The sequence below is a fragment of the Desarmillaria tabescens genome, assembly GCF_030435595.1.
Source record: "Desarmillaria tabescens strain CCBAS 213 chromosome Unknown EV420scaffold_6, whole genome shotgun sequence".
Lineage (NCBI taxonomy): Eukaryota > Fungi > Basidiomycota > Agaricomycetes > Agaricales > Physalacriaceae > Desarmillaria > Desarmillaria tabescens.
In genome coordinates this window covers 414,793-438,815 of record NW_026848305.1, presented here as the reverse complement: position 1 = coordinate 438,815, position 24,023 = coordinate 414,793, and the positions used below count along the sequence as shown (strand labels likewise).

General features: G+C 48.4%; 10 protein-coding genes across 10 annotated transcripts; 3 read left to right on the top strand and 7 right to left on the bottom strand.

Moving 5' to 3' along the window:
- Positions 1-100: 100 nt before the first annotated feature.
- Positions 101-3,072, bottom strand: EV420DRAFT_1037255 (nineteen complex-related protein 2-domain-containing protein). Its single transcript, XM_060465451.1, has 11 exons — positions 2,853-3,072; positions 2,728-2,801; positions 2,478-2,677; positions 2,234-2,425; positions 2,078-2,186; positions 1,907-2,028; positions 1,610-1,857; positions 1,034-1,555; positions 722-985; positions 373-669; positions 101-322 (listed from the first exon to the last, which is right to left on the bottom strand). Exons 1-11 carry the CDS (start codon positions 3,033-3,035, stop codon positions 266-268), a joined length of 2,268 nt encoding a protein of 755 aa, XP_060335452.1. The 5' UTR covers positions 3,036-3,072; the 3' UTR covers positions 101-265.
- A 32-nt stretch (positions 3,073-3,104) lies between these two features.
- EV420DRAFT_1037191 (uncharacterized protein) lies at positions 3,105-5,014 on the top strand. Its single transcript, XM_060465450.1, has 6 exons — positions 3,105-3,310; positions 3,366-3,492; positions 3,549-3,737; positions 3,791-4,052; positions 4,105-4,249; positions 4,298-5,014. The coding sequence occupies exons 1-6, from the start codon at positions 3,136-3,138 to the stop codon at positions 4,792-4,794; spliced, it is 1,395 nt and encodes a 464-aa protein (XP_060335451.1). The 5' UTR covers positions 3,105-3,135; the 3' UTR covers positions 4,795-5,014.
- On the bottom strand, positions 4,933-6,084 carry EV420DRAFT_1302596 (mRNA capping enzyme; the record flags this gene model as incomplete). Its single annotated transcript, XM_060468421.1, has 5 exons — positions 5,766-6,084; positions 5,665-5,714; positions 5,350-5,608; positions 5,180-5,295; positions 4,933-5,121 (listed from the first exon to the last, which is right to left on the bottom strand). Exons 1-5 carry the CDS (start codon positions 6,040-6,042, stop codon positions 4,933-4,935), a joined length of 891 nt encoding a protein of 296 aa, XP_060335450.1. The 5' UTR covers positions 6,043-6,084.
- Positions 6,085-6,671: 587 nt separating this feature from the next.
- On the bottom strand, positions 6,672-7,956 carry EV420DRAFT_1637898 (uncharacterized protein; the record flags this gene model as incomplete). Its single annotated transcript, XM_060476772.1, has 4 exons — positions 6,672-6,938; positions 6,989-7,067; positions 7,122-7,769; positions 7,823-7,956. 4 exons carry the CDS (start codon positions 7,954-7,956, stop codon positions 6,672-6,674), a joined length of 1,128 nt encoding a protein of 375 aa, XP_060335449.1.
- A 1,358-nt stretch (positions 7,957-9,314) lies between these two features.
- On the bottom strand, positions 9,315-10,345 carry EV420DRAFT_1515889 (histone-fold-containing protein). Its single transcript, XM_060471911.1, has 5 exons — positions 10,104-10,345; positions 9,917-10,052; positions 9,821-9,862; positions 9,569-9,769; positions 9,315-9,518 (listed from the first exon to the last, which is right to left on the bottom strand). Exons 1-4 carry the CDS (start codon positions 10,293-10,295, stop codon positions 9,576-9,578), a joined length of 564 nt encoding a protein of 187 aa, XP_060335448.1. The 5' UTR covers positions 10,296-10,345; the 3' UTR covers positions 9,315-9,518; positions 9,569-9,575.
- Positions 10,346-11,378: 1,033 nt separating this feature from the next.
- Positions 11,379-13,138, top strand: EV420DRAFT_1263358 (glycosyl hydrolase family 71-domain-containing protein; the record flags this gene model as incomplete). The annotated part of the gene is made up of 5 exons (XM_060467166.1): positions 11,379-11,519; positions 11,573-11,870; positions 11,927-12,157; positions 12,217-12,442; positions 12,505-13,138. The coding sequence occupies 5 exons, from the start codon at positions 11,379-11,381 to the stop codon at positions 13,136-13,138; spliced, it is 1,530 nt and encodes a 509-aa protein (XP_060335447.1).
- Positions 13,139-13,886: 748 nt separating this feature from the next.
- EV420DRAFT_1637895 (uncharacterized protein) lies at positions 13,887-15,335 on the bottom strand (the record flags this gene model as incomplete). The annotated part of the gene is made up of 8 exons (XM_060476771.1): positions 13,887-13,999; positions 14,064-14,114; positions 14,168-14,387; positions 14,442-14,515; positions 14,572-14,673; positions 14,723-14,729; positions 14,794-15,027; positions 15,093-15,335. 8 exons carry the CDS (start codon positions 15,333-15,335, stop codon positions 13,887-13,889), a joined length of 1,044 nt encoding a protein of 347 aa, XP_060335446.1.
- An 823-nt stretch (positions 15,336-16,158) lies between these two features.
- On the top strand, positions 16,159-17,909 carry EV420DRAFT_1515877 (uncharacterized protein). The gene is made up of 2 exons (XM_060471910.1): positions 16,159-16,259; positions 16,309-17,909. Exon 2 carries the CDS (start codon positions 16,309-16,311, stop codon positions 17,884-17,886), a length of 1,578 nt encoding a protein of 525 aa, XP_060335445.1. The 5' UTR covers positions 16,159-16,259; the 3' UTR covers positions 17,887-17,909.
- Positions 17,910-17,935: 26 nt separating this feature from the next.
- Positions 17,936-19,334, bottom strand: EV420DRAFT_1036956 (uncharacterized protein). The gene is made up of 3 exons (XM_060465449.1): positions 18,534-19,334; positions 18,281-18,480; positions 17,936-18,227 (listed from the first exon to the last, which is right to left on the bottom strand). Exons 1-3 carry the CDS (start codon positions 19,091-19,093, stop codon positions 17,986-17,988), a joined length of 1,002 nt encoding a protein of 333 aa, XP_060335444.1. The 5' UTR covers positions 19,094-19,334; the 3' UTR covers positions 17,936-17,985.
- Positions 19,335-19,575: 241 nt separating this feature from the next.
- On the bottom strand, positions 19,576-23,819 carry EV420DRAFT_1637892 (uncharacterized protein; the record flags this gene model as incomplete). The annotated part of the gene is made up of 9 exons (XM_060476770.1): positions 19,576-22,508; positions 22,563-22,643; positions 22,697-22,759; positions 22,816-22,851; positions 22,910-22,944; positions 23,002-23,046; positions 23,095-23,134; positions 23,187-23,240; positions 23,291-23,819. 9 exons carry the CDS (start codon positions 23,817-23,819, stop codon positions 19,576-19,578), a joined length of 3,816 nt encoding a protein of 1,271 aa, XP_060335443.1.
- Positions 23,820-24,023: the final 204 nt, after the last annotated feature.

The window sequence follows — 24,023 nt, the reverse complement described above, 5'->3', positions numbered from 1 at the left end:
CCAGATGTATTCAGCGAGAACAATACAATTACTTGTTCGACAGCGGAACGAGCCTCGCACAACCAGAACTTTGTCATGCGGGTCATGAGTGCTTCAGTTCAATGTATCGAGGTATTCTGGAGATGACAATGTAGAATGACCATGAGCCATGGCATCGTCATCTCGCGGAATAAGAATATCCTCGAATCTACCAGCCATCGAACTTCGTAGTTAAACCCAGCTTGACCATTTTACAAATATGAATATACAAAATACACTTGAACACTTATCTCAAGCGATTCTTAATGTTTCCCGAAAGTTCATCCGGCAACAGTTTGGACACCTGTCATAATACTGTGAGGAAAGAGACAATCATAAAACACTCAATCTGACCTTGCGCATGAGTTCTTCTCCACCGACATCCCAACCTCCTTCTGCAACAGGTAGCAGCGTGCGATCAACGAGCCTTGTAATAGACTGTCCAATCCCATATCGTTCACCAGTAAACTTTCTCCACCGCGAGAGATTCTGTAGAAGTTTAATTCGTCTCACAAGGAACCTTCTTCGAGCCGGTATCGAATCTGGGTTGAAGGGCATCGCGGTCTGATCCAAGGACCTATATTTCGAAACAAGAGCCTCAGTCTCAGTGATGGCGTTATCAAACAGAGTCAACATCGTTTTGAAGAGCATCTAGTCCAACATTCAGTCAAAGTGCCAAGGCTTCACGAGACAAAATACTTACGTGAACCTTAGTATTCCCTGGTCCGATGCTAGCCTCAACCTCTTCGGTTATATTGACCATTCGCCTGATGTCTCCGGCTGAATAGACGTCCAAGGCACCACCTTCCAAGAGCTTGCACATTCTAGGTAAAATAGCTGTTGTAATCATCGATGCCACCAGGTCACCGTCTGGTCCCAGTTCTGGTTCGCCGCCTTCATTATTATTTGGACGTGAATATTCGTACAAGCCCTTATACCAAGTGAAAGCATCCAAGCTTCGGGGCTCCTACCCAAAAAGATCAGCAAGGCCTACGAATATTGAATGTGAGCATACCTCTACGCAATTCCACCCTACACACTCCAACCTCGCCCAAAATTCCCACACGCTGACAACCCCAAGCCCACCATATGCGTTGACATAACTATCTGTATATTGTTCTCGCCACGCACTCCACCTGCCTTTGCCAGGATCGCGGAACTCTGGGGCCCGAACATCAGATAGAACCTCCTTTGTCTTCGTGGCCAGAAACTCTACGGCAGTGGAATACGCTTGTTCATCTGAGGGCGAAAGCTCTGAGTCCGTTGAATACCCTTCTTCGGCTTCTTCATCATTCTGGCGCTGTTGTCTCCTGGCAATGCGTGCGGCACGTCGAAGCGCCTTCTGTGCAGCTGAATTTGGATTTGGTACAGCTCTGCCAAGATCATCTGTCTCCTCCGCTTCGGCGGGCAGAGGAAGATTCCCCAAGAAGTTTGAAAGGTCATCTTCGTCGTCCTGTGTCCTGCGCTTCTTGATCATCTCACTCCTTTCTTGTAGTAGTGATACATGTTCCTCTTCCAATTTCTCCAGCAGCGGATACTGATGATTAAATGTGTCAGGAAAACGCAAATCCTGGAAAACATGATTACATACTTTTTCGTCAAGAAAGCCGGCAACGCCTTCTATCCATTCCTTGAAAGAGCTAAACCAAGCCCTCTTCTCTTCAGCTCTCCCCACCATGCCACGCATCTCTATCTCTCTATCGTCAAGTTCCCCCCTCTCTTGCGCGAGAGAATTTAAAGCTGCAGTATTTGTGGCATGAGACGTTGTCAGCTGAGCTAGTTGCTGCGTCAGACGAGTCAAAGCAGGACCAAGCGTTGGTACAGCAGTCATAGGCGGAACTACACAAGATGAGCTTGGAGAACTAGGAAAAAAACTAAAACTACTTACTTGAAGCCGCTTTATATGTTTGTCTAACTTTTGAGGACGACGGGGAAGGTTCTGATGGCATTGTTCCTCCACGACGAAGTTGCTCTTGTTCCCATTCCATCGTTTCTTCGTCTTCTTCCTCACTTGAATAGCAGTCAGCACAGAGTAAGAATTGAATTGGATGGTACGGACGCATTAGCGATCATTTCTTTCATAGCATCCCGACGTTTGCTAGCCTCCACTTTCCGCGATTTCTTGCCAAGAGCAATCCTTTCTTGTGCACTTGTGTATTCCGCGAATTCTGATACTTGTTAGCACCAATCAAAGTAATCAAGCGTATGTACTTACCGTCATCTCCTTCCCCAAGATCATCATCCTCCCTCATCAGTCGACTTTCAGGGTGTGGTCCCTGGTCTTCAGTCCGCTGCGTCAAGGATAGAGAAATAAAATCTTCTTTCCCAGATGTATCGGTAGCTCTGAACCGCTCCCGACGTTCCTTGGCTACCTTTATAGATGACTCGGATGGTATACTGGTTTCCACTAATGATAAGTACAGGTTAAAAATGTCCAGTTGGGAATAAGCAAGACGTACTAAGTGCGTCGACATCGCCTATGCTTTGTATGGAGAGGTCGCCGGCATCCATGGATATATCCATCGACATGTCTGCATCGTATGGGTCCGGGGCTGGTGCTCGGCGATTGCTGGCTTTGAGCTCATTGAGATAGGCTTGGTCGTACTTTGGTCCGCGGTTCGGTGAGATGGTGGCTTGGTCAAGGTTGGGGAGTATGTCTCTGCAGGAAGTACATAAACGAAAGCAAGAACAGCCGGTAAGAGGACGTACGCTGAATGTTTTGCAAGTGTCAGTTTCTTGCTGAGCTTGGACTTTTTCACCTGAAAAACTTCTTCACCACCCTCCTTCCTTGCTACAATTAGAATTTTATTCTGGGAGGAATTGACAACGCGAACCTCATGGTCTGAGCCGCCAAAACTGAGTCGGGATTTCGGTTTGGACTTCTTCTTGATTTTTGTTACCAATGTACTGGGAGAATCATCTCCTGTTACTGTAGCACCATCAGTGGTATCGTCATCTTCGGGGGAGGTTTGTCTCAACCGCTGCGAAGGTTTTGATTTTACGCGTTTGCTGAACATGTAGAGACCTGGGTGAGCGTCAAGAGACAAAAAGCACAGGTCCCACGTGACATGACATCAAAACTGTAGATTTCCCACGATCTGTTACTTGCCAAGAACGATGTCCCGTCCCAGGCCTCGACCCATCATCAAGCAGAAGAATGCCGAAGCTAGCTCCTCTTCTTCTTCAATACCGAAGCTGTCAGAACTTGTCGTCAAAGACAGTGATGAAATGTTCATGCGTAACCGCTCGAGAGACAAGGATGCATGGCGAAAGCTGGAGCAGAAAAATAAAGGCGTGTCAGCTTCAATTGCGAAGAGCGTGAAGGGCTCATCTTCTCCATTTCGTAGAGAAGAAAGCAAGGAGCAGATCTCCCGGTAGCGACCAAGATGAAGACGCGTCACCACAACGCCGAAGGCAAAAGAAAAAGGCGAATAATGATGTACCTAGTTGGCAAAGGAATAAGAATCTACTGAGGTCAGTGTCTTCTTCAAGTTCCCCTTACGCGTAAATTTTTACGACAGATTGAATAGACTTCTCTCGGAGGATGCCTCTGACGGCGATGCAGACCTTGATGACGATTCAGCGATGCATGGTGCCGAGAACACTCCCGGTAAACTCAAACGGAAGCGCGAAAGTCGTCAACGAAGCTGGTCACGATCCATCACTCCTCCTCCCGCGATACCTATTCAGCAATTACAGAATGCGCGGAACGTCATTCGGTAAGCCTTTCCTTGATTTTCTTCGTCGTCTATTTTTTTTTATAATGGTCCAGGCAGGCTCTTGCTCCCATACCACGACCTGCCTCGCCTACTTTATCTGACGACGATCTGGATACTTCTGCGGACAATGATATCACACTTGACCCCGAGCTTGCCAGCATAGCTCGGCGGTCTAAGGCTAGCTTCTCTGCATCTCAGATAATCCCAGAAGATTCTGGCGCTAGCGATATAATCGAGATTTCTGTCAGATGGCAACCCCATCCTGAGAACCCAGGTGCCCTATCCAACGTTGTTGAAGTCTTCAAAATGAATAGGGTACAGTTCCTGTCGCGTTATTGCCTCGCTTTGCACTCACCCTCCTGTTCAGAGCGAGACCTTCCGCGAACTTTTCGAGGCTGTGGCGGAGATCCAGAACCTTTTGACGGATAATCTTATCATGACCTATCAGAACAGGAGATTCTTCCCATCTGTGACTCCTCATACTTTGGGTATATGGAGCTCTGCGGAATTCGGTAGGACTTCGTTTCGCAACCCTTACCCGATGCTGACTTCAATAATAGTTGCTTGCAGCAAGAAAACATATGAATATATGCGTTCGTCGAAATACAGAGCCCCCAAGCTGCCACCGGTAGACCCCGACGTGATTGTAATCACGTCGGACACAGACGGTGGCGTGAATATCACGTCGGATGATGACGACGAACCGGATACCTTCTTCACAGCACCTCCTGCAGTACCCGACACGGATAAAGAGGAAGACGACGGAGAAAAGCTCAAACTAACTCTGCGTTCCAATAAGACGACACAAGATATAGTACTTGTGGTTAGGCCTACAACGACATGTGGTGCAATAGTCAGGGCGTTTTTGAAGAAGGCTGGATTGGCTGACGAGTACCCTGCTGTCATGAGCGGTGTTGCTTCGAGCCCAACAAAGAAGCGAGGGGCGCAAGCTAAGGATCCTCGGATATACATTGAAGGAGACAAGATGGGCAACGAGGTTGAAATAGGAGAAGCCGACGTGGAGGATGGCGATATGGTTGAGGTCGGAGGGCTGTGATGCATCATTCTGTCCTTTACCCATCCTTAGTCTGTGGTTTGTTACACTCTTTTTTTAAATTATTTGGTTCCTTGGTTTTACTGAATCCCACGAATAAATTCTGTATACTACTATATATTACAGATTGTACTCCTGTCATCAATGCCATCCGTCGGTAGCCATAGAGTTCCGGACCAATATCCTTGCATTATTGACAAACGCCCGTATGAGCTCGTCAAACGCGAACCTTTCTGATTCCGAAACGTTGGGATCCCCGCGATGAGCAGCCGCTGAAAGTAGAAACTCTGAGCGGGCGATCTCGAGCTCGAGTTCGTGTAGGATCTCTGGCTACGACACAAGGAAAGCATGAGGCAACAACACGTAAGAAAGAGATAAAATTTCTCACCGGTCCAGATGCACTCGACTTGGTGACCTGTGTCAGGTCAATAGCAAACTCCTCATGAGTGTAGTTCATCCGGTCCTTCCGCCTTGTCATCGTCGAAGATCCCACCGGATGTGGTTCTGTATTCCTAGCAAATTTCAGACTTCTTCAGTTGCCACTTTTCGTGCACTCACCCGGCACCTCGAGATTCACCGTCACCCTCCAATCCGCCGCCCGCTTAGGACTGTAGATATTAAGCGTTCCAAGCTTGATTTTCCGTATACACTCTACGACGTTTCCTGTCTTCTCATCACGAGTGACGCGGATTTTTTCCTTGTTATCCCCCATGTAGAACGTGTCAACGTAGTATAGATGGTGGTAGTCCATCGAAGCGCCCGTCGTAGTTGAAGTCTTCAGGTTATTGAGGAGGGTGTTGTAGTGCTTGTGCTGGTGCTAAGTTCAGAGTTCGCATAAGAATGGATACCTAACGCTATTTAGTAGTATCGCACCGCAGTCATATTAGATTCGAACCGACAGTCCACAGAATCAGGCGCGAGAACTGCAGACAACGAAATGAAAACCGGAGCGACCGCAGGAAAGTATCACCTACTTGTCTCCACCAGCACAGGCAGCATGAGCCGTGCGCCTCGGTCGTTGTCCCGCAAAACTCCCACCTTGGCCTCCACCTCAATATTTCCAGGTATGTTCGGTCTCGTCATGATCATATGGTGGATGAAATCTGCTATTTCCTTGATGAATTCATCTAGTGGTTCAACGCCAAGGATGGAAAGGGACAGTGGTGGCAACGATGAAGACGCGCTCCCATTGGCACCTGAGCCAGAATCGCGTCGTGCACGTTTATGTGGAGGCGTTCCGGATGAGTACATGGCAAAGGTCAAGATCTGGAGATGAAGGTTGAAAGAAAAATGGATTATCCCATTTTGGGTCGACACAGCAGTGCCTGGCAACAGCGCAGAATGAAATTCCATTGCTCCGAACTTTACATACTAAGGTTCAAAGATAAAGTGCAGAAACATGACTCTGGGTGGCAAAATGCATTGAATAGGTGGCAGTAGAGCACACCCTTGCGCGAAGAATTCTTGAGCATTTAAATTCCTATGTGCATAACAAGATGAAGCGGTGAAAGTCAAACTTGTACATCGAAAACGTGCAACAGATGAAGGGTATCTATGAAAACCAGGTCGTCAATGGGGACCAATAAATACATGCGTTACAGCACAGCGTGAAGCTGAGTGTACGCAGAGAACGAGCGGACGGGAAGCCACAGTGGCCAATGGTTATCCCACGGATATTAGGAGAGGGGTCGAGTCAGTGCGGGTAAGAGATGCGATGAAGACAAGAAATATAAGTTATTGCGGGTAGAGCAAGTGTAATTGCTGATGTTTTATCCTTTCTCACTCGACGAGATGCGATAGTTGGACCCAAAATGTATAAAAAACTGAAGAAAAAGTATCACTCAATACGAGATCCCTTACACCATGATTCAAGTCTCACCTCAATGCAGGTGTTTCACTCTACGCCGGTGCTCTCGCCGTGAGGGACTGTTCGTGTACCTAGGCTCCACAAACCGTCTAGCCACGGTGTTCGTTGGTGAGACGTGTAAACTGGTAGCAACGCGCGCGGTGCCGCTTCCAACGGCGCTCGTGTCCGTGCCAGTTTCCGTAGCAGCATTGTCAGCAGACCCTCCGATGACAATAGGTTGGTCGTGCGATGTGCTCTTATGTGAGATCCACCAACCAAGACCAATACCTGCTGCTGCGCACTGTCGAAATCATCATTAATGTGAAAACCGTAACCAAGGACAGGACGTACGATGGCCAAAATCATTCCAATAACCCATACCCATCGAGATAACCGTGTTGTACCATTCTGCGTCTTCTTGAGCCAGGAGCTACAACAAGCAGCATGAATAGAAGGACATAGGCAAGAGCGTAAGGAACCGTACCTTGAAGATTTCCTGTTCTCATCCTTGGCAATGACGCTGAAACGACGCCAAAAGTCGTCGCCTCGCTCTCCTCTCTTGGGCAGTGTCACCCCTTCACTATTTCCACGCATGATGGGCTTTTCATCCATGAACTTGATGTCTACAACCTTGGCGGGGCGAGCAAAGACCGGCGTGATGGGAGTCATGGGCGGCTGGAGAGGATGCGGTGTACTAGGAACAGATGAAGAGATGGATACAGGCGAAGAAACCGCGTTAATGGGAAGGACGAAAGGATTGTGGCCTCGAGGGGGGTTAGGGTTGACGTTGATCTGGAGGGGTTGCTGTTGACGAGCAGGGGCAGCAGCAGGCTCTGGTCGTGACAGGTTATTGAGAGTAGCAATGGGAGCAGCGTAACCAGGGCGAGGCGAGGCTATATATTGTGGAGGTGGCGATGGTGATCCCTTTCGATTTCCATTTGACGCTGTCGCTGCTGCCAAGGCAGCATGCTTCGAAGGCAATGGACCCGCTTGACGTGATTCCGCTGCTGTTGACGGCCTACGGTAATCCTCGTCGTCGTCGTCATCATCATCTTCCATGGAACCGTTCAGAAATCCCATCCCAAGTGCGCCAGTGCCGGATTGACGTTTCTTGTCGAGATAGTTATCATACCTACAAATTGAAATCAATAACAGGTTTTCGGCAAAAATTCGGTCTGTACGTACACATCGTATGCTGAAGACCTATTATTCGGATTTTCAGGCTGGGGCTGACGCATCCGACGCTGAGGCTGCGGAGTCTCGTAGAACGAATCTGGTTCGTCTGTGGCATAGGGAGGCCTGCCAGCGAGAGGGGCCATACGAACGGTATTATTCTAAAGAAAAGAAGGAAAAGAATGTAGGTATAAGCGAATGGATGCCTCGCAATTGAGGCGACGAAGGCAGAAGCAAAAGTGGATGTGTCACGGTGTCACAAAACCAAACAACCTCTTTTGATCAATTTGATCCAGCTTGCTGAGCCTTTGCTACCCTACGATCCTCTCTCTTTCCTAAGTACCTACTCTATCGTCTTGAATTTAACTTTTATATTGTATTTCAACCCTTAAGGATGGTCCTGCCAACTTAATTGAGCCTGAGAGCCTCGTGTCCAACTTTGTTTGGCTGATGACAATTTGACAAAACAAATACCGGTCAATAAGACATACCGGTAACCGGCGGCCCAGCTCCACGATCACTTGACGACGACGTGCATCATTCTGCCAGACAGTATGTAACCGACCGCAGTGACGGTCCGAGTCATGAAAAGTATCTTTCATCACTGCAGCGCTTTCTACGTTAACTCCCTTTCCAAGTAGACAATCCTGCAGGCTGCAGATATAGATATCCATGGCACAAGTTTGATCGCCGATTGCAATCTACGATCGACCTCCTAGTCGAACATTTAGGAGATGCTTACCAGTAAGCGTCATTGATATGAATCATACATATAAGCCATTTTATATACAATGGCCAGTACTCTCATATTATGTTGGTTTTACAATCATCCTGAACGGAAATGTGCCACCGCAACGTTTCAATGCGAGGATTTTCCACACTTCTACAGGATGCTCGATGTCTGGAATTACTTCTTCGTTATAAGCCTAGGAATTATCCACATGTACTTTAACGTTCATCATTTATATAACTTCACATACCTGAAATTCCACAAAATCATTCGGGCTATTCAAGACGTCAACATTCCGACCCCTCAGCAAGTTCTTGGGCGTTGACATACAATTACCCCAAAGTCACCATGAAACCCCATGAAAGGGGCTGATAAGTATTCATAAATATTCGAAACTGCTTTCATCCCCAGATGATTCTTGTTAAACATTCACGCTAACTGCGCGGTCACAGGAACAATAGCAAAGTACTTCCAATATACGCTGACACACTCAAGATACAAAAGTCAGTAAGCTTCGTGCATCATAGCTTTCCCCGAATAAGGAAATCAGCGCCTGTGGCCCGCAAGAACGAAAGAAGGATTCGAACACTTGAACTTAGCATGACCTTATAACAACGTACTTCGCGTTCTTGCGACAAGCCGCTTTTTGGAAAGGGCATCAAGAGAAGAACGGATCGAGGATGACGAGCCACATTAAAATAACCACGCAGGCATGGCCCAAATCCCGAATATTCCGTAAGATTGGGGGGGGGGGGATGTCGCGAGGTGTTGTGAGGCTTTTAAATGAGATGAGATTATTCACCCAATTCCAGTTCCAGGTAAACCGTCTGCGGTCTACAAATGCTGGAAAGTCTCGTAATAACGAAGTGATAGTAGTAGATGGAACACCGAGTGAGCAACGATGATCTGAGTAGAATGCGTCCAGGATTGCCTGATAATATATGTACAAGTACAACAACCAGAAGTATAATAAGTTACCTGATGGCGGGTTAATAAGGAAAAGAGTTACAACGACAATATAAACGTACATATTTCCTAACCAACCATCATAGTACCATCATCATTCATCATTATATCTTCTTCGGGCTCGTCCTCAATGACCGGAGTCACTTTCTTGGTCACAAACTGATCCAGCAGCGTGAAACCTGCGTCACCGCCAGAATCAGCGCCCGGCTGCTTCGGTTTTCGTTTCACGACTGGACCGTCCGTTATAGTCCATGGTATGATATCTAAAATCATTTCAAAGGTCTTAAAGGCTTTCAACGTTACTTCAAATTTACCTTCCAAGAATAAAAACTCGTCAGCTTTTCGGACAATTGTGGCTGAGGAATGATGTCAAGGGAGAGTCGCCAACGCGTTCAAAAGTGTCAACAGACCAAGATCCTTATGCTGCATCGTCTGTCTGCTGTTACGCTCGGCAGATTTGTGTGCAGCTTCGCTTAATCGTTTGATAAACTCTTCAGTGGCGAGAGATATTAGGAACGTGGCTTCCTTGGCGATGATAGGTATGTCCTGTCATAATGAGAGCCCTTCAACGCGATTTTTGAAAGCATACACGCGTACTTTGTCTGCTTTAATTATTTTCTGTACCCTTGATACCGGCAACAATGATTTTCCCGCTTCGCGCACGACTGCTTGAGGCGCTTTTTTGACCCTCTTTTTCTTTTCACCGATATCCTTTGGATCATGGTTGTGCGGTTCTATGGAAGGGCTTTCGGCTGGTTTTTCGGTTGGACTAGCAGAACGGGAGGCCATAAGATGTCGGCGTGAACAGTGAAGCTGACAGTGATGAGGGTCAAGTTCAGGGTGCTTGTCGCGTGTTTGTCACACCACGTGCTCTACCCGGCAAAACCGGTCCTTCCGGGACGATTTTTCGGACTTCCTCGAGCAAACAATTATTCCAAAATACGCTTGTCTTCAACATCCACCCTGTTTTATTCGGCTGTCAATTGGCACACTCTTTCTCTCCCTTCTCCAGCGTCAGAGCTGTACTGATCATTTCAAGACAGATATCATCCGGTTTAGGCGACTACTTTGGTATTCTGTCACTGCGAGATGCCCGATTACCTGTCTAAATTATAAGCTTAAGCTTTTCTTGATGACGACCCTTGGATTCACGTAATACTTGAAACTGCATTGCGCGCTAGCATCATACGTCCTTTCTATCACTTGTCAGGCTTATATCCAGTCCGTTTTTCTCACCTTGACCTCATAGTCGTGGCGGCACTGTCGCGAAGTAAACCTCATGCTGTGGCCCGTTCGGCTCAGCATATGGTCCTTCCGTCCCCATTCATCCATCAATGACTAGATGCTTTCACTAGCCGGGGGCTGCAATACTAATGCTTTCCGTACAACTTTACTTTCCCTGATCCCGGAACCTTCCCGTTGAAGTGTCCGCGCTTGGTACAAGGGATCTAAAATCACAAGCAATAAGTGAATTGGTCGCCCAGGGCCTCAGATACACTGTAGTTCCTGTCAGTAAGTCTCTGTAATCCATTTATGCTTTCCATCCAACCGATTAACTTGACATTGCTTGCAAGAGCCGAATGTATTCCACAGCGTGGCTCTACACGATGTAGGGTTCATATTGCTCTCAGGCCTGCCACACTGGAGCTTCGTCGTCATACCAATGTAAATGGACCATGTGTCGCATTGAGCCTCCTACGAATTCATTCAAGTACCTTACCCCGTCCATGGTTTTCAGGTGCGAAGAACTGGATGAGTTCGGCGGCGTGCCATTCATGTGGAAATATTGCCATCCCAGATGAGTCTACAGCGTGGTTCATCCTCGTATAAAAGCTGAGAGGAGGGAGAGGAATACAGCTTCATCAGCTAGAAATGCAGCTTCATAATACCCTACAGTCCCTGCTGCTCCTATTGGTCTCTTCGTCCGCTGTCTTGGGTGCTGTCATTGAGGGCTATGGCTTGTCACAGCGCTCGGAGGCGACCAGCGGAAAACTGGTGTTTGCCCATTTCATGGTGGGTTCAAGCCTATCTCGTCGCGTTTCCAGCTACTCATACTTGCTTGCTAGATTGGTATCGTATCTGATAGGACCAGTGCCGCCGCTTTCGATGACGACATGAAGCGCGCAAAGTCCTACGGGATTGATGCTTTTGCCTTGAACATTGGTACCGACCCTTACACCGATACCCAATTAGGATATGCGTACGAATCAGCGGCCAACAATGGCATGAAAGTTTTCATCTCCTTCGATTTCAACTGGTGGAGCGCCTCCGACGCCACGGGTGTTGGTTCAAAGATTGCCCAGTATGCTTCGAAACCAGCGCAATTGAAGATTAACGGGAAAGTATTTGTCTCTTCTTTCGCGGGTACGTCACTTCGCGAAGTCGCTTTGCATGTCAATTATTGACAACCTGCTCATAAGGTGATGGCTTAAACATTGATCAGGTTCGCTCTACTGCAGGAGTGGATCTCTTCATGGCCCCCAACTTCCACCCTGGACAAGGAGACTTTTCTAAGTTAGATGGCGCCTTGAATTGGATGGCATGGCCCAATGATGGCCGAAATAAGGCACCTGAAGGGGGCGTCGTCATCTCTGTCATTGATGGAGACGATTCTTACCTGTCAACTATTGGCGATAAGAGCCTTATTTCCCGTACGTTTCAAATCACAGCCAATAGTCAATCAGTCACCCACTCATATTCTCTAATATAGCTGCGTCACCTTGGTTCTCCACTCATTTTGGAGCTGAAGTTTCTTACAGCAAGAATTGGGTGTTCCCTGGAGACTTCTTGTGGTACCAACGCTGGAATGATATCCTTGCATCGGCACCTCAGTTTGTCGAAATCGAAACATGGAACGATTACGGGGAATCTCACTATATCGGGCCACTTTCCTCCCCTCATACCGATGACGGAGGCTCCAAATGGGTTAATGACATGTCAGTGATTCGACCTCATTTACATCTTACGATCTATGTATCTCATGTAACTGCGATCACAGGCCTCATTCGGGTTGGCTCGAAATGTCGAAGCCTTTCATTGCTGCGTACAAAGCAGGTTCTTCGTCGGTCTCCAACTACATCACCGACGAAAAGCTCATCTACTGGTATCGTCCTACCCCGCGAGACATTAACTGTGACGCCACGGATACGACAATGGGACCAGCTAACAACGCCAGCGGCAATTACTTCAACGGTCGCCCGAACGGTTGGGAGACTCTGAGCGACAGCGTCTTCGTTGTGTCCCTTCTCAAATCACCCGGTACTGTTACCGTAAACTCTGGGGGTACGCATTACAGCTACGATGCCCCTGCCGGTGCAGCCGCGTTTTCCGTACCCATGGGCATCGGTGCTCAAGCCTTTGGGCTAAACCGGAACGGTAGGACTGTGTTTAGCGATACAAGTTTGAAGCAGATTGTTTCAAACTGTATTTGCGGCATCTACAATTTCAACGCCTATGTCGGTACTGTCCCCGCCGGAGCGCCCGATGCCCTTGGTTCAGATGGCTTGGCTGCCTTCTCGAATGGTCTCAAGGTTGCTTGTGCGGCTCAACCCTCGTTGCCTGCCATGCCTCCCGCTACTGTTGCTATTTTCGCAACCGGTACTCCTACGGCAGCCCCCACATCCCATGTATAAAGCCAGCTCATACAACACTTATAGTTTTCGAATGAAGTGAGGCGTTATCATTCCCCATTTATTATGTATCCCTGCCGGCTCGTTTATCGCTTTATTGACGAACATCAGATATCTATATTTGATCGCTTTAGTCGAAGTAGAAATCGGTCTTGTTGTAACTGTTGTATGTATTCTATATACAGTGTAAATGATGCTTTTAGACTTTTTCCTTACGCGACGGATCAAGTAGGCGCTATGGACCCGCATTGGCCGCTTGCACTAAGTATTATCGGCCTTCGACCCAATTAACGAGCTTCTGATAATCGATAATTCTTGATCACTAATGGTCATCTACCCCGGCGTCTTCTCGAAGGACCGTACCGTGAAATGATACCTGCCTGCCTGACCTCCAAAATCAAGGAAGTGGTAGATTATTTCGGAGACATGTTGTCGCGTAAAACGTTGGCACATCACGCCCGGCTTCTTAAATTAATAGAAGCTCGTACCAACACGCAGCAATCTAAGTACGAGCCGCACCAAATCACCCAATTTACAAATTTACAGATTATGCTGTCTTCTTGACAGCTTTCTTGGCTCTTAGCTTATTGCTCCCTTAAATTTCTTTGCAATGATACCAAGGCCCAATTCGATTGACATGGACTACATTATACATGACTTTGGCAGAGAAATTCCATTCCCAGACAAGGAAATTATTTAATGAACATTCAGCCGAGCGAGTGCGCGCGCGGACGTCCTACAACCATCTTCTTCACGAAGAACGTTGAAGTTCACCATGTTGAAGAGAATTGTAAAGGTCGCTGTCGTCATACATAGTGCTGTATAAGAGACGACCCTCGGAAGTAGAATAGAAGACCCTGATACCTAATGTCGCGTCAAAGTAATCAGTGTCAAAGGTCGTATGTTTCAATTTCTTTCAAATACTTACTGCGTTTCGTATTATCGGTATTGGAAGGATCGTAGACAACGGCAATGGATGCTACAAACGGACGATGTTACACATATAAATTCTTGTAGCAAGAAATTACTCACTGCCACGCGCAGGTGTCCTAACACCAGTAGTATTGGGCACCAATGACATATCTAAAAAGTTGCCGCCTTGAGAGACTTGTCCCTGGAAAAGTCTCGACGGATCTTCCTGAGGCTGACTGAAGAGCCGGTATTGGTTGTCGACACTATTCTGAACCCCCGTATGAACTGTGGCGAACGGTCCGCGCATGACCGGACCATTGAACCCGGATACAGGTTCAAACTTGGGGATCAAAACGTTTAAAGCATTTCGGGCTTCTCACCTCATGTGGACCACATAGCGGCCGGGAGCCTGGTTGTACATGACACAAACACAGTCGACCGTGTCGGTGCCGGTGTACGCATCTGTTTCTGACATGTCACTCCTTAGACCATAGACCATTGCGAGGTGAGATAAGGACACATACCGGTCCACGAAAAGGCCGAGAGGGTTGTTCGCGGCATCGCGGGGTCATACGTGACAAGAGAAGGGATGCTCCATTGCCCGAACGCTTTCTGATACACGTAGTCTGCTTTTATGTGAGTAAAGCATCAACAAAGGGTAATACACAAGCTCACAAATCCTCTGTAAAGAGACACAAGTCAATAACAATGACAATGTTAGTCGAAGCAAGGAAATATCATCTTACATTGTCAAGTGCTTGATAAAACAAAAAGGCGGTCTGATAATCTTGACCAGTAGTCACTGACGCCAGAGATGACCCCATTACTGGAGCAATTGCACTGCCGCTGGTGGTCTCTGGCACGGTATTGACACCGATGTGGGCGCGTCCTCCATTCTTATCAATCCTCCACTCGAACAAGTTGCCGTTGTAGCCTTGGTAGAAGACAGAAGATTGCTGACTCGGCTCCGAGAAGTCGCGCTGCGTCGAAATAAGTGGTCAGTGTGTGCTTTCATTATCTGTGTGTGTGAGAGAGAGGGAGTTACCCTATTTGCAGCAATCTTGGAGTCGCGGTGGCCATAGCCAGAGCTGAACGAGCTAATTTGCGAGGTAGTATCCGACGAGTCGGTACGTCTCAAGGTGACAATGCTTGGGGTCGTTTCTGCAGGCTGTGCGATCAAGCAATACACATAGTCGAAGCTCGGTGCGCCATAGACTGCAGCGAAAAAGTTGCCAACGATTGGTGCAGGCCTGGAGGGTTGAGCAGATGTGTTAGGCTGGAAAGACATGTTGGAATGAGACATAGAGGGCTGAAAACGCTGCTTTTAAGGCTTTCACTCGAGGCGTAAAATGGTCTAGAGCCGTAGAATGAATAGGTCACGATCCTTCCGGGAACAATAGATTGAGGCAGATGAACTCGAATACGATACGTTTAGTTGGTGCTGGTGCAATTGTATCCCGGCATGACTTAGCAGGCGCACCGATCAAGGACCGCGATGAGGAAACATTCGCCATGTTGAACTGACAACACGGCGCTGGATCTTTTCCTGGTGCAAATACTATTCGGTCGCTATGCAAGGGATTTCTCCGTAGGGAGAGTACGCAGCGGTAGAGTTCCGGCGCCGTGACACAAGTAGTACTGAGCGCTAGCAATGAAACCTTTTCAAGTCTTTTGCGTTGAACATGCTTACAAAGACTGTAGCGAGTCGCCCAAGAACCATTGACCTCAGAAAAACAGAGTCGCGAAACTTCAATAGCAGGTAGCTCCAAGGGATGTAAGAATCGCGGGGTCAAGCAGGCGCAAGGGTGCATTCTGAACGTCTCGTTCTCTCGTACGTGTTTAATTACGAGTTATCACGAGGCCTGTAGACGGAAGACATAGTCATATGCGTGGTATGCGGACAAGAGGTATCAAAGAATTATAGCCCGCTTCTTGCCACTAGGACTCATCACGAGGACTTCCTCTGAGAGATATTCTTGTTCCTTGACACAGAGTAAACACGTTCAAGCACTAGAAGCAGAAGAACGGTGTGCCTTCAAAGTCAGCGGCAGCGGATTTCCCGAAGTTATTTATTTATTTTATGTAGTTATTTTAGCCATTATTTCTTCCTTCTGCACTGCCACGCGGAGTCACATAATATTGCGGTGTTCAACACCGCGACCTGAACGCGCCAACAAATTTTTTTCTTAGCCAATTGCAGCCTAGGCCTAAGGTCAGTACAAGCGCGCTTTCGTTGTGAGTGGGACTGAAAAGCGGTTCAGATGGAAGATGTCATGGATTCTTTCATAGTGGCCCCGAAAAACATACAGTCATCTCCAGTGGCTGATCTTGCACTGGAGATGCGATTTGATCTTGAACCTCACCAAAAAGATCTTGTAAAGAAACTCGTCCTTGAGGCGGAGCAGGACATGGCCCACTTCGAGTACAACGTACGCTGTATCCGTGAAAATCTCGTCAATTATATCACGCAGCACAAGGCTTTGCTCACTCCCGTCTCCCGTCTACCTGTCGACATCTTATCCAACATATTCATCCTCCTCGCTTCGACTGCGAGGAACACCGTATTCGATCTGGAGAGTCCGCCTTGGGTGTTCACACATGTATGCAGACGATGGAGGAATCTAGCACGGTCCACACCAGAGCTATGGAGCTATGTGACAGTGAAGGATCAGCAGATTGGATTAGCGGATCCTTATACTCTGTCATCAGATCGCATGGCAGAAGAATATTTTCGGCTTTCAAAGGGTGCCCCACTTTACATCGAACTGGGATCGAGACGGAACGGCGAATACTCAGACAGTGTTCTCACCGATACCGCCCTTGAATATTTAGCTGCTCATTCTATGCGATGGAAGACTTTCAAGGCCCGTCTCTCTCTGTCTGATATCGCGCATTTGAGCATCACTTTGCCAATCCTCGAAAGCATTGACCTCGTCAGTGATTCTGAATTTGATGATGAATACCCAGAGAAGGTTAGAACATTCCGCGACGCACCTAGGCTAGTAAAGGCCTCACTCTCCGAGCTTCCTCCCACGACTGTTGTCCATCTGCCAAAGTCCTTGACCAGTATCTCCTTCAAGGATATGCCCATGAATCAAATCATGTCTCATCTCAGGGGGATAACCCACTCTCTCGTTTCTTGTGAAATACGAGAGCTTGACGGACCAGCACCTAGCAAACTCATTTCCCTACGGCTTCCTCGTCTGCAGAGCCTGTGGATATCTTTCGCCCATGACTTCTCCTTAGGCGCCATGAAACAGCATACCCGCAGGTTCATAGGTTGTTTGACACTTCCTGCATTGACGGAACTTCACGTCAGTGGCTCCGTCACGTTAGATGTTCAAATCTTTACGGACCTCATTCGTCGCTCCAGTTGTAGCATCCGCTCGTTGTTATTTGAGTGTGGAGACATGTTCAAACTTCTTCGGTATTCCCCCAATGTTACCCATCTGTTGTTAACACAGAAAACTTTGGAGCGCGGAGGGTTGAAGCCGCTGGGGTACTCTTCAGGTGATAAGAAGTTCATCTTGCCGAAGCTGGATACTTTGGAGATCTACGCGACTGGTTTTACGGAAGCGAAGTTTAAAGGTGTCGTTCAAACTATCAAAAGCCGTTTTGCTACAAATCCTCAGTTACAGGTCTTTATCCGCTTGGGTCATCAGAGAACGCGATCCTCAGAGACGGGCATGAAGGAGCAGGATATGAAGAACCAGCTAAGGAAAGCAACAGGTAGAGGTCTGAGGACTCAATTCATCCTTCCAAGACCTGAACCCGATGACGAGTCTGATTGGGACTCGGAATCGGAAGATGAATATTACCTGTACGAAGATTCCTCTTAATAACAGATGACACAATTCTAGACCATAATTGTAAAAAAAATCCGTCCTGTTGAATGTCCCCTGAAAGCGAATAGCTGAACTTAAATAATTGTGGATACCCTACTCCCAAACTAGCTTCCCGTTGTCATCAACGGTAGCCATCATCCCACCACTAACTTTCTTCCCACCTCTTCCGCTAGAGAGCTCTGCCATACGAGTCTTTTCTAGCTCTTTGTGGTGCTTTGCGAGCGCTGCCAGCCTCTCTTTCTCAGCCTCAGCCTTGGCCGCCTTCTCGGCCGCCTTCCGAGCAGCGTTCTGCCGCTGACGCTTTGTCTGCGGTTGGTTAGATGTTGGCACGGTTTCTGACATCCATAAATTAGTATTTAGTTTAGCATGAAGCTAAGCGAAGACTCACTGTTCGTGTTCGACAAGTTTGCAGTGGTAGCGTTACGCGACCCACGGCTTCGCTTCACAACTCCCCAACCCTCGTCATCGTCTTCAACATCGTGTGCATCTTCATAGTCGCCCCAGGAGAATCCTGCAGCAGGGACTGCTCTTGACGATGACTCGGAAGTGGTAGACCGTGTAGGTGTAATCACTCCAGTGTTAGAGTTACTGTATGATAGGTAAGACATTATAAGTAAAAAAAAAGTCGACAGGTACGCAACTTGTCAGCTTCACTGGTACTTGCTCGTACTGGGGACACCTCAACGGTAGGATCAGCTTGGAGTTTTGGTGTTTCTGTCGTCGTTGTTGGCTCTGAAGGTGGTGGTGGTAGCAAAGGTGGGACTTGAGCAGACGCTGCAGGAGATTGAGATTCTGCTTTAGCCGCAGTGGCTTTCTTCTTCTTCCCTTTATTCTTCTTCTTCGGCAAGGATGCTGCTGACTCCTTTGATGCTATGATGACATCAGGAGGTATCTTAGTAGCCTCAAAGTCCCCAGGAATACCCTCCGAAGAACTCGCGACTGACACCTCCTTCTGCTCAACCGCAGCACTGGCGCTGCTGTCCTGGAGTGAGGCAGACGTTTCTGTCCCTTTGCTCTTCGCTTTGGCTTTCCCCTTTTTCTTCCCTTTCGTTTCCGGAGGCGGCGGCGGCGGCTTAGCTCTGGCCTGTGACGAATTCGAAATCTGGACCACAGCAAAGCTCACAGCACCGGCGACTGCGACAGCAGTCAGGGCTGTTTCGGCGGATACAGAGGAAAATATGGTGCTTTGAGTATGGCCCATGTAAATAGTATAAGAACAAGAGGATGAATGAATGAATGAGATGCAAGTTTAAACTTGAAAGACGGTGTAAGGATGGTGGTGGTGACGTGGAGAAACAAATATCCTGCGAAAACGTGATCACTTACAAACGCGTCCGTTTCCAACGCGTACCATTCCCAGGAGCACATGATTTTTATACGAGAACGAAAAAGAAGGAAGGGTATTTAGTGAAGGAGGTGTTGGTATCTGTACAGTTGAATGTTACGAGAGGAAGTGAGGTTCTGGACATTCCAGTCCATGATGAGTAAGTAGATGATGGCAGCAAGGGACCCCAACTATACAGAGAAGAGCTACTCTAAAAATATATCGAATGCAGCTTTAAAAGCGTATATGCACATACAAAAATGAGGGTGTAGGGTATCTCGAACAACGACAGCATTGGAAAGGTATGATAATACAATATGTAAAGGGCGAAAATGAAGGTGGAAGGTAACAAAGCAAGATCATTCAATCTCACTATCGCTCGCAGTCGCGGCGGAGAACCGCAACTGATCCGATGCTAGGCCATCATCACCTCTGAGATGAAGCGTACCTCCTGCCCGGGCGCTCCTCTCCAACAGGTCATTCCACATATCTGTCTTTTCTTGCTCAGTCCATGCAGGTTTTATCGTTGTTCGGTCACGGAACTGAGCTGTGGGTGATGTCGACGTAGCAAAGGTATTTGCTACGGAGCGAGGTCGAGCTGTCGCGTGTGAGGAAGTTGACGCACGATTCGGGTTCGTAAGGGTGTCGGGAACAGGTGGTGGTGAAGAGAAGCGTGGTACGGAAGGCAGCTTTCTGATAGGAGACGATATTCTCGACGTACTGGGGCTGGGTCTATGTTGACCACGGGAAGGTCGAGAAGGCGTGGTTTTCAAATCGGAATCGACGCCAGCAGTAGGGGATTCCGCAGAAGCTGATGGTCCACGACCCATGAAAGCATTGATAGGCGCTGACGTGGAGAACTCTGGGATTGTAGGCGAAGCTCGGACGGAGTCGTTTGGTGGTTTCCATGCAGATCTTGGAGGTGTCGGTAAAGACGGCAAAGATTCTTCAGAAGGTATCCAGCTTTCCGGTGACGAGGTTGATCTACGTACTGAGTGCTGAGTAATCTTCCCCAGCGACTTTCGATGACGAAGCTTGGAATCATCTCCTTCAGCAGGCATGCTCTTGGTCAACTTGTATAGCTCGCCTGGAGGAATGATGTGCTGACCAACAACAGTGTCAGGAACAGGTGGTGGGACTTCATCCCCATATGATGACGACGATGATCGCTGAGATTGCGTCCGTTGGAAAAACTTTGAAGACGCGACATCTGAAGATCCTGGAGAAGATGAACGTGTTGTTATACTCCGTCTGTAGCCTCTAGGCGAATTGGAAGAAATGGTAGGTAGAGGATGTGGAGGGCGTATCGCGGGGCTTTTAAGCGATTGCGATGGCCGGCCACCGGAAATCGACGTTCGGGTTTGCATGAACCGCGACAGTGCTCCAGTCTGGGGGGCATTTCCGTGTCCATCCATTGATTTGGGACCGTAGTTCATTGAAGCATAATCTTTAGGGAGCGCGGGAACAGGCGGCGGGCTACTTGACGGAGAACCTGAAGGCGAATCCATGAATTTGTCCCGCAAGCCACCAGTACTAATGCGCTTTATCAGCTTCCACAACTTCTTGCCTCCTCCGCTGCCTGGTTCAGAGTTTGTTTCAGACTTCTGTGAACCAGGTACATCATTGAATGCTGAATCAGGAGAAGAGTCATTAGCCACCGAAATTGCTGTCCTAGGCGTCTTCGAGGCTGGGGTAATGGGTCCATCGACGGGCCTTATGTGGGTGTCCACCGACAATCGGAGTGACTTGTTGATTTCCTCAGTCCTGGAACCATCTAAAACAGGTCTCCGATGCCCTCTCCGCTCCTGCAAACTGGTACGGCCCCGCCCTGACTCCGATTCTGGCTCACGTTCGCGGTCAACGGATGGAAGCTCGATTTTCTCCCATTCCATGTCATCGTCTGGCACCCCCATACTGCCTTTCCGCCACCTCCCCGACAGTTTACGTGATAGCGACCTGCTCAGACTCTTGGACACACGAGGCTTACCGACAGATACGCTCGCGGTATGATGACCGATGCCCGAGCCCAGCCCATTGACGAACTGCGAGCCAAGACTATACTCTGACCACGAGTCCTCTGGTCCACCAACAGCGACTACCTTTCCTGAAGTCGAACCGATGACAGTGTAATATGGCGCTGAAGGGGGTGACGGCGGAGAAGATACAGTATTATCCGGTAAACGAGATGTACTCGCTTCAGGGGTATTACTGACTTTCGGTGTAGCATGGTCAGTGGAGGACCCAGACGAAGAGGACGGAGGTGTAGACACGCCCTTCTCTTTTGTGCGCTTTTCCTGTTCTTGCTTCTGTCTTTTCCGCTCTTCCAACTGTTGCTGCTTGTACGCCATTGCTACTGCCCCTGCGGGTGTTAACCCATATGTATCTACACCCTCTCCACCTGGCTGGTGACGCGGTAGGGGATTAGCAGAAAGAGATTTTGATCTCGACGCCATTCCAGTTCGTGGCTTCAGTTTGGCCTCCGTATACGACGCGGGAAATATGGCAGGGTTAGGCACCTTAGCACCATTGCTTGGCCTCCTCTTCAAGACATTCTTTACGCGTTTATCTGTCGAAGATTTATTTTGCATAACCGCCGTGGAAGTCGGTAGGGGCAACGTATGACCGAGACTGAGAAAAGAATGATCTTCATCCCCTTCAGAAGTCGTCCCTGCTCTGACACCGAGTCGCTCCCTGATCTGGGAACTAAGCCGCCCCGGAGAACTGCGATAACCACCCCCGCCTGCATCGTCGTCGCTGCTCACCAGAGTACCGGCTCTGTTTGCACTGCGCCCCAGTGATCGGTAGCCGTCCGAATCAGAACCTGATAGAATAGATGCAGGTTTAGATAACAGACGTTTCATGTCGTCCAATGCAAGTTTGTGAGGAATAGCATCAAGCGCCGGAGAGGACGAGGTCGGTTTCGTACGGGACTCGTGGGGGTGATTAGGTAACAAGTCACCAGATGCTTTCCGGGAATGGGGAGAGCTGGCAGCGGAAGATGAGGGCAATGATGTGGGCGGCGTCTGAGAGGGCACCGAGGCTCCACGTGAAGATGACGTGGTCGTCGAGGACAGGGATGGTAGAGAGAGGGATCGTGAACTAGGCGTAGAAGCTTGTCTTGACGACAAGATATTTGCGGAGGCCGTCCTTCCAAAAGTGGATGCGTTGGGGTGTGAGGGGTGTTCATACTTAGGCAAAGTTTCGGCGCGAACGTGTGGCGTCCGTAAAGAAGAAGAGGTTGACATGGTAGTTGAGGACGACGACTGGCGCGCCGAATGATATGAAGAGGTAGCTGGCCATTCCCGATAATCAGAAAAAAGATAAATTCCACGGAAATCGAACGTACAAGGCAGATGTGAATCTTGTTGTGGTATTGACGGTCGTGACGATGGAGGTTTGTAATTCGGGGTAGGACGCGGACTCGAATCTGATGAAACAGCTTGTAAGTGTCTGCTCATATCAACAAGATCGATTACCCACGAGAGGGCGTTCGGGAATTAGAGGGTGGTTTAGAGGTCGTTAGTATCGTTGTATGTGCAGGGTCTGTCACGCAATCAAGACTTTAGCATTGGGCAGACAAGTCAAGTCGATAACGATACCATTCATATTATGTGATTTGGATGACGAGAGATCTGCTTTCATTCAAATCGAAATAAAGGTCTGAGATAACAAGAAGACAACACGGTAACGTACCTGAAGCAACTTCCTCATGTCGGCCGGGAGGTCGTCTGGACGCTGAATGAACGTGAGATGGTGCAACCAATGAGAAAAGTCAGAACGCATACGTCTGTGGCTTTCCCCAGGGAGCTGCGACATTGATGAGGACGATGCTATTACAAGCGGATTAGATTAGGATGTCGCGTCTTAGGGGAACGAACTTTGACACACCGGCTCTTGGAGCGACAAAATCCCCAGCGGCTGCGAGGCATAATATGAATACGATAACGCTCGGAAGAAAGATAGGGCGTACCGGAGCGCAGTGACTTGGAGTTCAGCATGCTGGCGCCCGATCTGGCAGATGACTCTGGGGCCAGATGTAGGTGAGCGTTTACCTCAGAAAGCATGCAAACACACCTTGCGGAACTGACATATACTGGTCTATTTTTTCGACTGAGCGTCCGGACGATGGCACAGATCCAACAGGAAAAGCTGAGGCCGAACTACTCCCTTGTCGAGCGTCAGTCGTCTGAACAAGTGTAGCACGGCGATCAGTCTCCCATTCCCTCGAGTCCTCTTCAAAGAATGTTGGGGTTGTAGGTGATGCAGCAACCCGTCGTACTCCGGATGAACCAGCTGAAGGACTGAGTAGTGTCCCGGTACGAGAAGATGAACGACTGGGTAGATGAGTGTTGATGGTAGGTTTTGTAAGGGTTGTAGGCGCGGATTCGGATGTATTTCTTGGTTCACTGGGCCGGCTACATAGGAGTGGAGTATTATTAGACGCGTTTGCGATTATGTCACGGCTGCCGTTCCCCAAAGTAGTTAATGATGAAGCAGTAACTACGGTGGTGTGAGCACTCCGTTGAGATAACGTTAGTGTATCTGAATCTGATGGATCCGCAATAGGTCGTCGAGGATGGTTATTAGATTCCGCAAACGACATGGAAAGCAGGCTTGAGAAACTAGGAGACCCTATAAGCATAGAACCAGAAGAAAGCGAGAAAACCGTACATCAAAACTAGATTCTATAGCTGGAATCAAAAAGGTACTGGTAGCCTGGGCAGCATGATTATCAGGCGGAAAGGGTTGAAAAGGACAGGGAAACTACGCACATGTTTTATCACTGGGACGCAGAGGAGTGGTACCT

Excerpts from the sequence above, each read along its gene's own strand:
- EV420DRAFT_1036956 (XM_060465449.1), bottom strand. The coding sequence starts at position 19,093 with ATGGGCCATACTCAAAGCACCATATTTTCCTCTGTATCCGCCGAAACA. Across the intron at positions 18,481-18,533 it reads AGTACCAGTGAAGCTGACAA|TAACTCTAACACTGGAGTGA; the intron begins GTTGCGTACCTG and ends CCTATCATACAG. Across the intron at positions 18,228-18,280 it reads AAACTTGTCGAACACGAACA|AAACCGTGCCAACATCTAAC; the intron begins GTGAGTCTTCGC and ends TATGGATGTCAG.
- EV420DRAFT_1515889 (XM_060471911.1), bottom strand. The coding sequence starts at position 10,295 with ATGGCCTCCCGTTCTGCTAGTCCAACCGAAAAACCAGCCGAAAGCCCT. Across the intron at positions 10,053-10,103 it reads AAATAATTAAAGCAGACAAA|GACATACCTATCATCGCCAA; the intron begins GTACGCGTGTAT and ends TCATTATGACAG. Across the intron at positions 9,770-9,820 it reads CGAGTTTTTATTCTTGGAAG|ATATCATACCATGGACTATA; the intron begins GTAAATTTGAAG and ends AAATGATTTTAG.
- EV420DRAFT_1515877 (XM_060471910.1), top strand. The coding sequence starts at position 16,309 with ATGGAAGATGTCATGGATTCTTTCATAGTGGCCCCGAAAAACATACAG.
- EV420DRAFT_1037255 (XM_060465451.1), bottom strand. The coding sequence starts at position 3,035 with ATGTTCAGCAAACGCGTAAAATCAAAACCTTCGCAGCGGTTGAGACAA. Across the intron at positions 2,802-2,852 it reads TTGGCGGCTCAGACCATGAG|GAGGGTGGTGAAGAAGTTTT; the intron begins GTTCGCGTTGTC and ends GTAGCAAGGAAG. Across the intron at positions 2,678-2,727 it reads ACACTTGCAAAACATTCAGC|AGACATACTCCCCAACCTTG; the intron begins GTACGTCCTCTT and ends TACTTCCTGCAG.
- EV420DRAFT_1037191 (XM_060465450.1), top strand. The coding sequence starts at position 3,136 with ATGTCCCGTCCCAGGCCTCGACCCATCATCAAGCAGAAGAATGCCGAA. Across the intron at positions 3,311-3,365 it reads GCTGGAGCAGAAAAATAAAG|AGAAGAAAGCAAGGAGCAGA; the intron begins GCGTGTCAGCTT and ends TCCATTTCGTAG. Across the intron at positions 4,053-4,104 it reads AAGTCTTCAAAATGAATAGG|AGCGAGACCTTCCGCGAACT; the intron begins GTACAGTTCCTG and ends CCTCCTGTTCAG.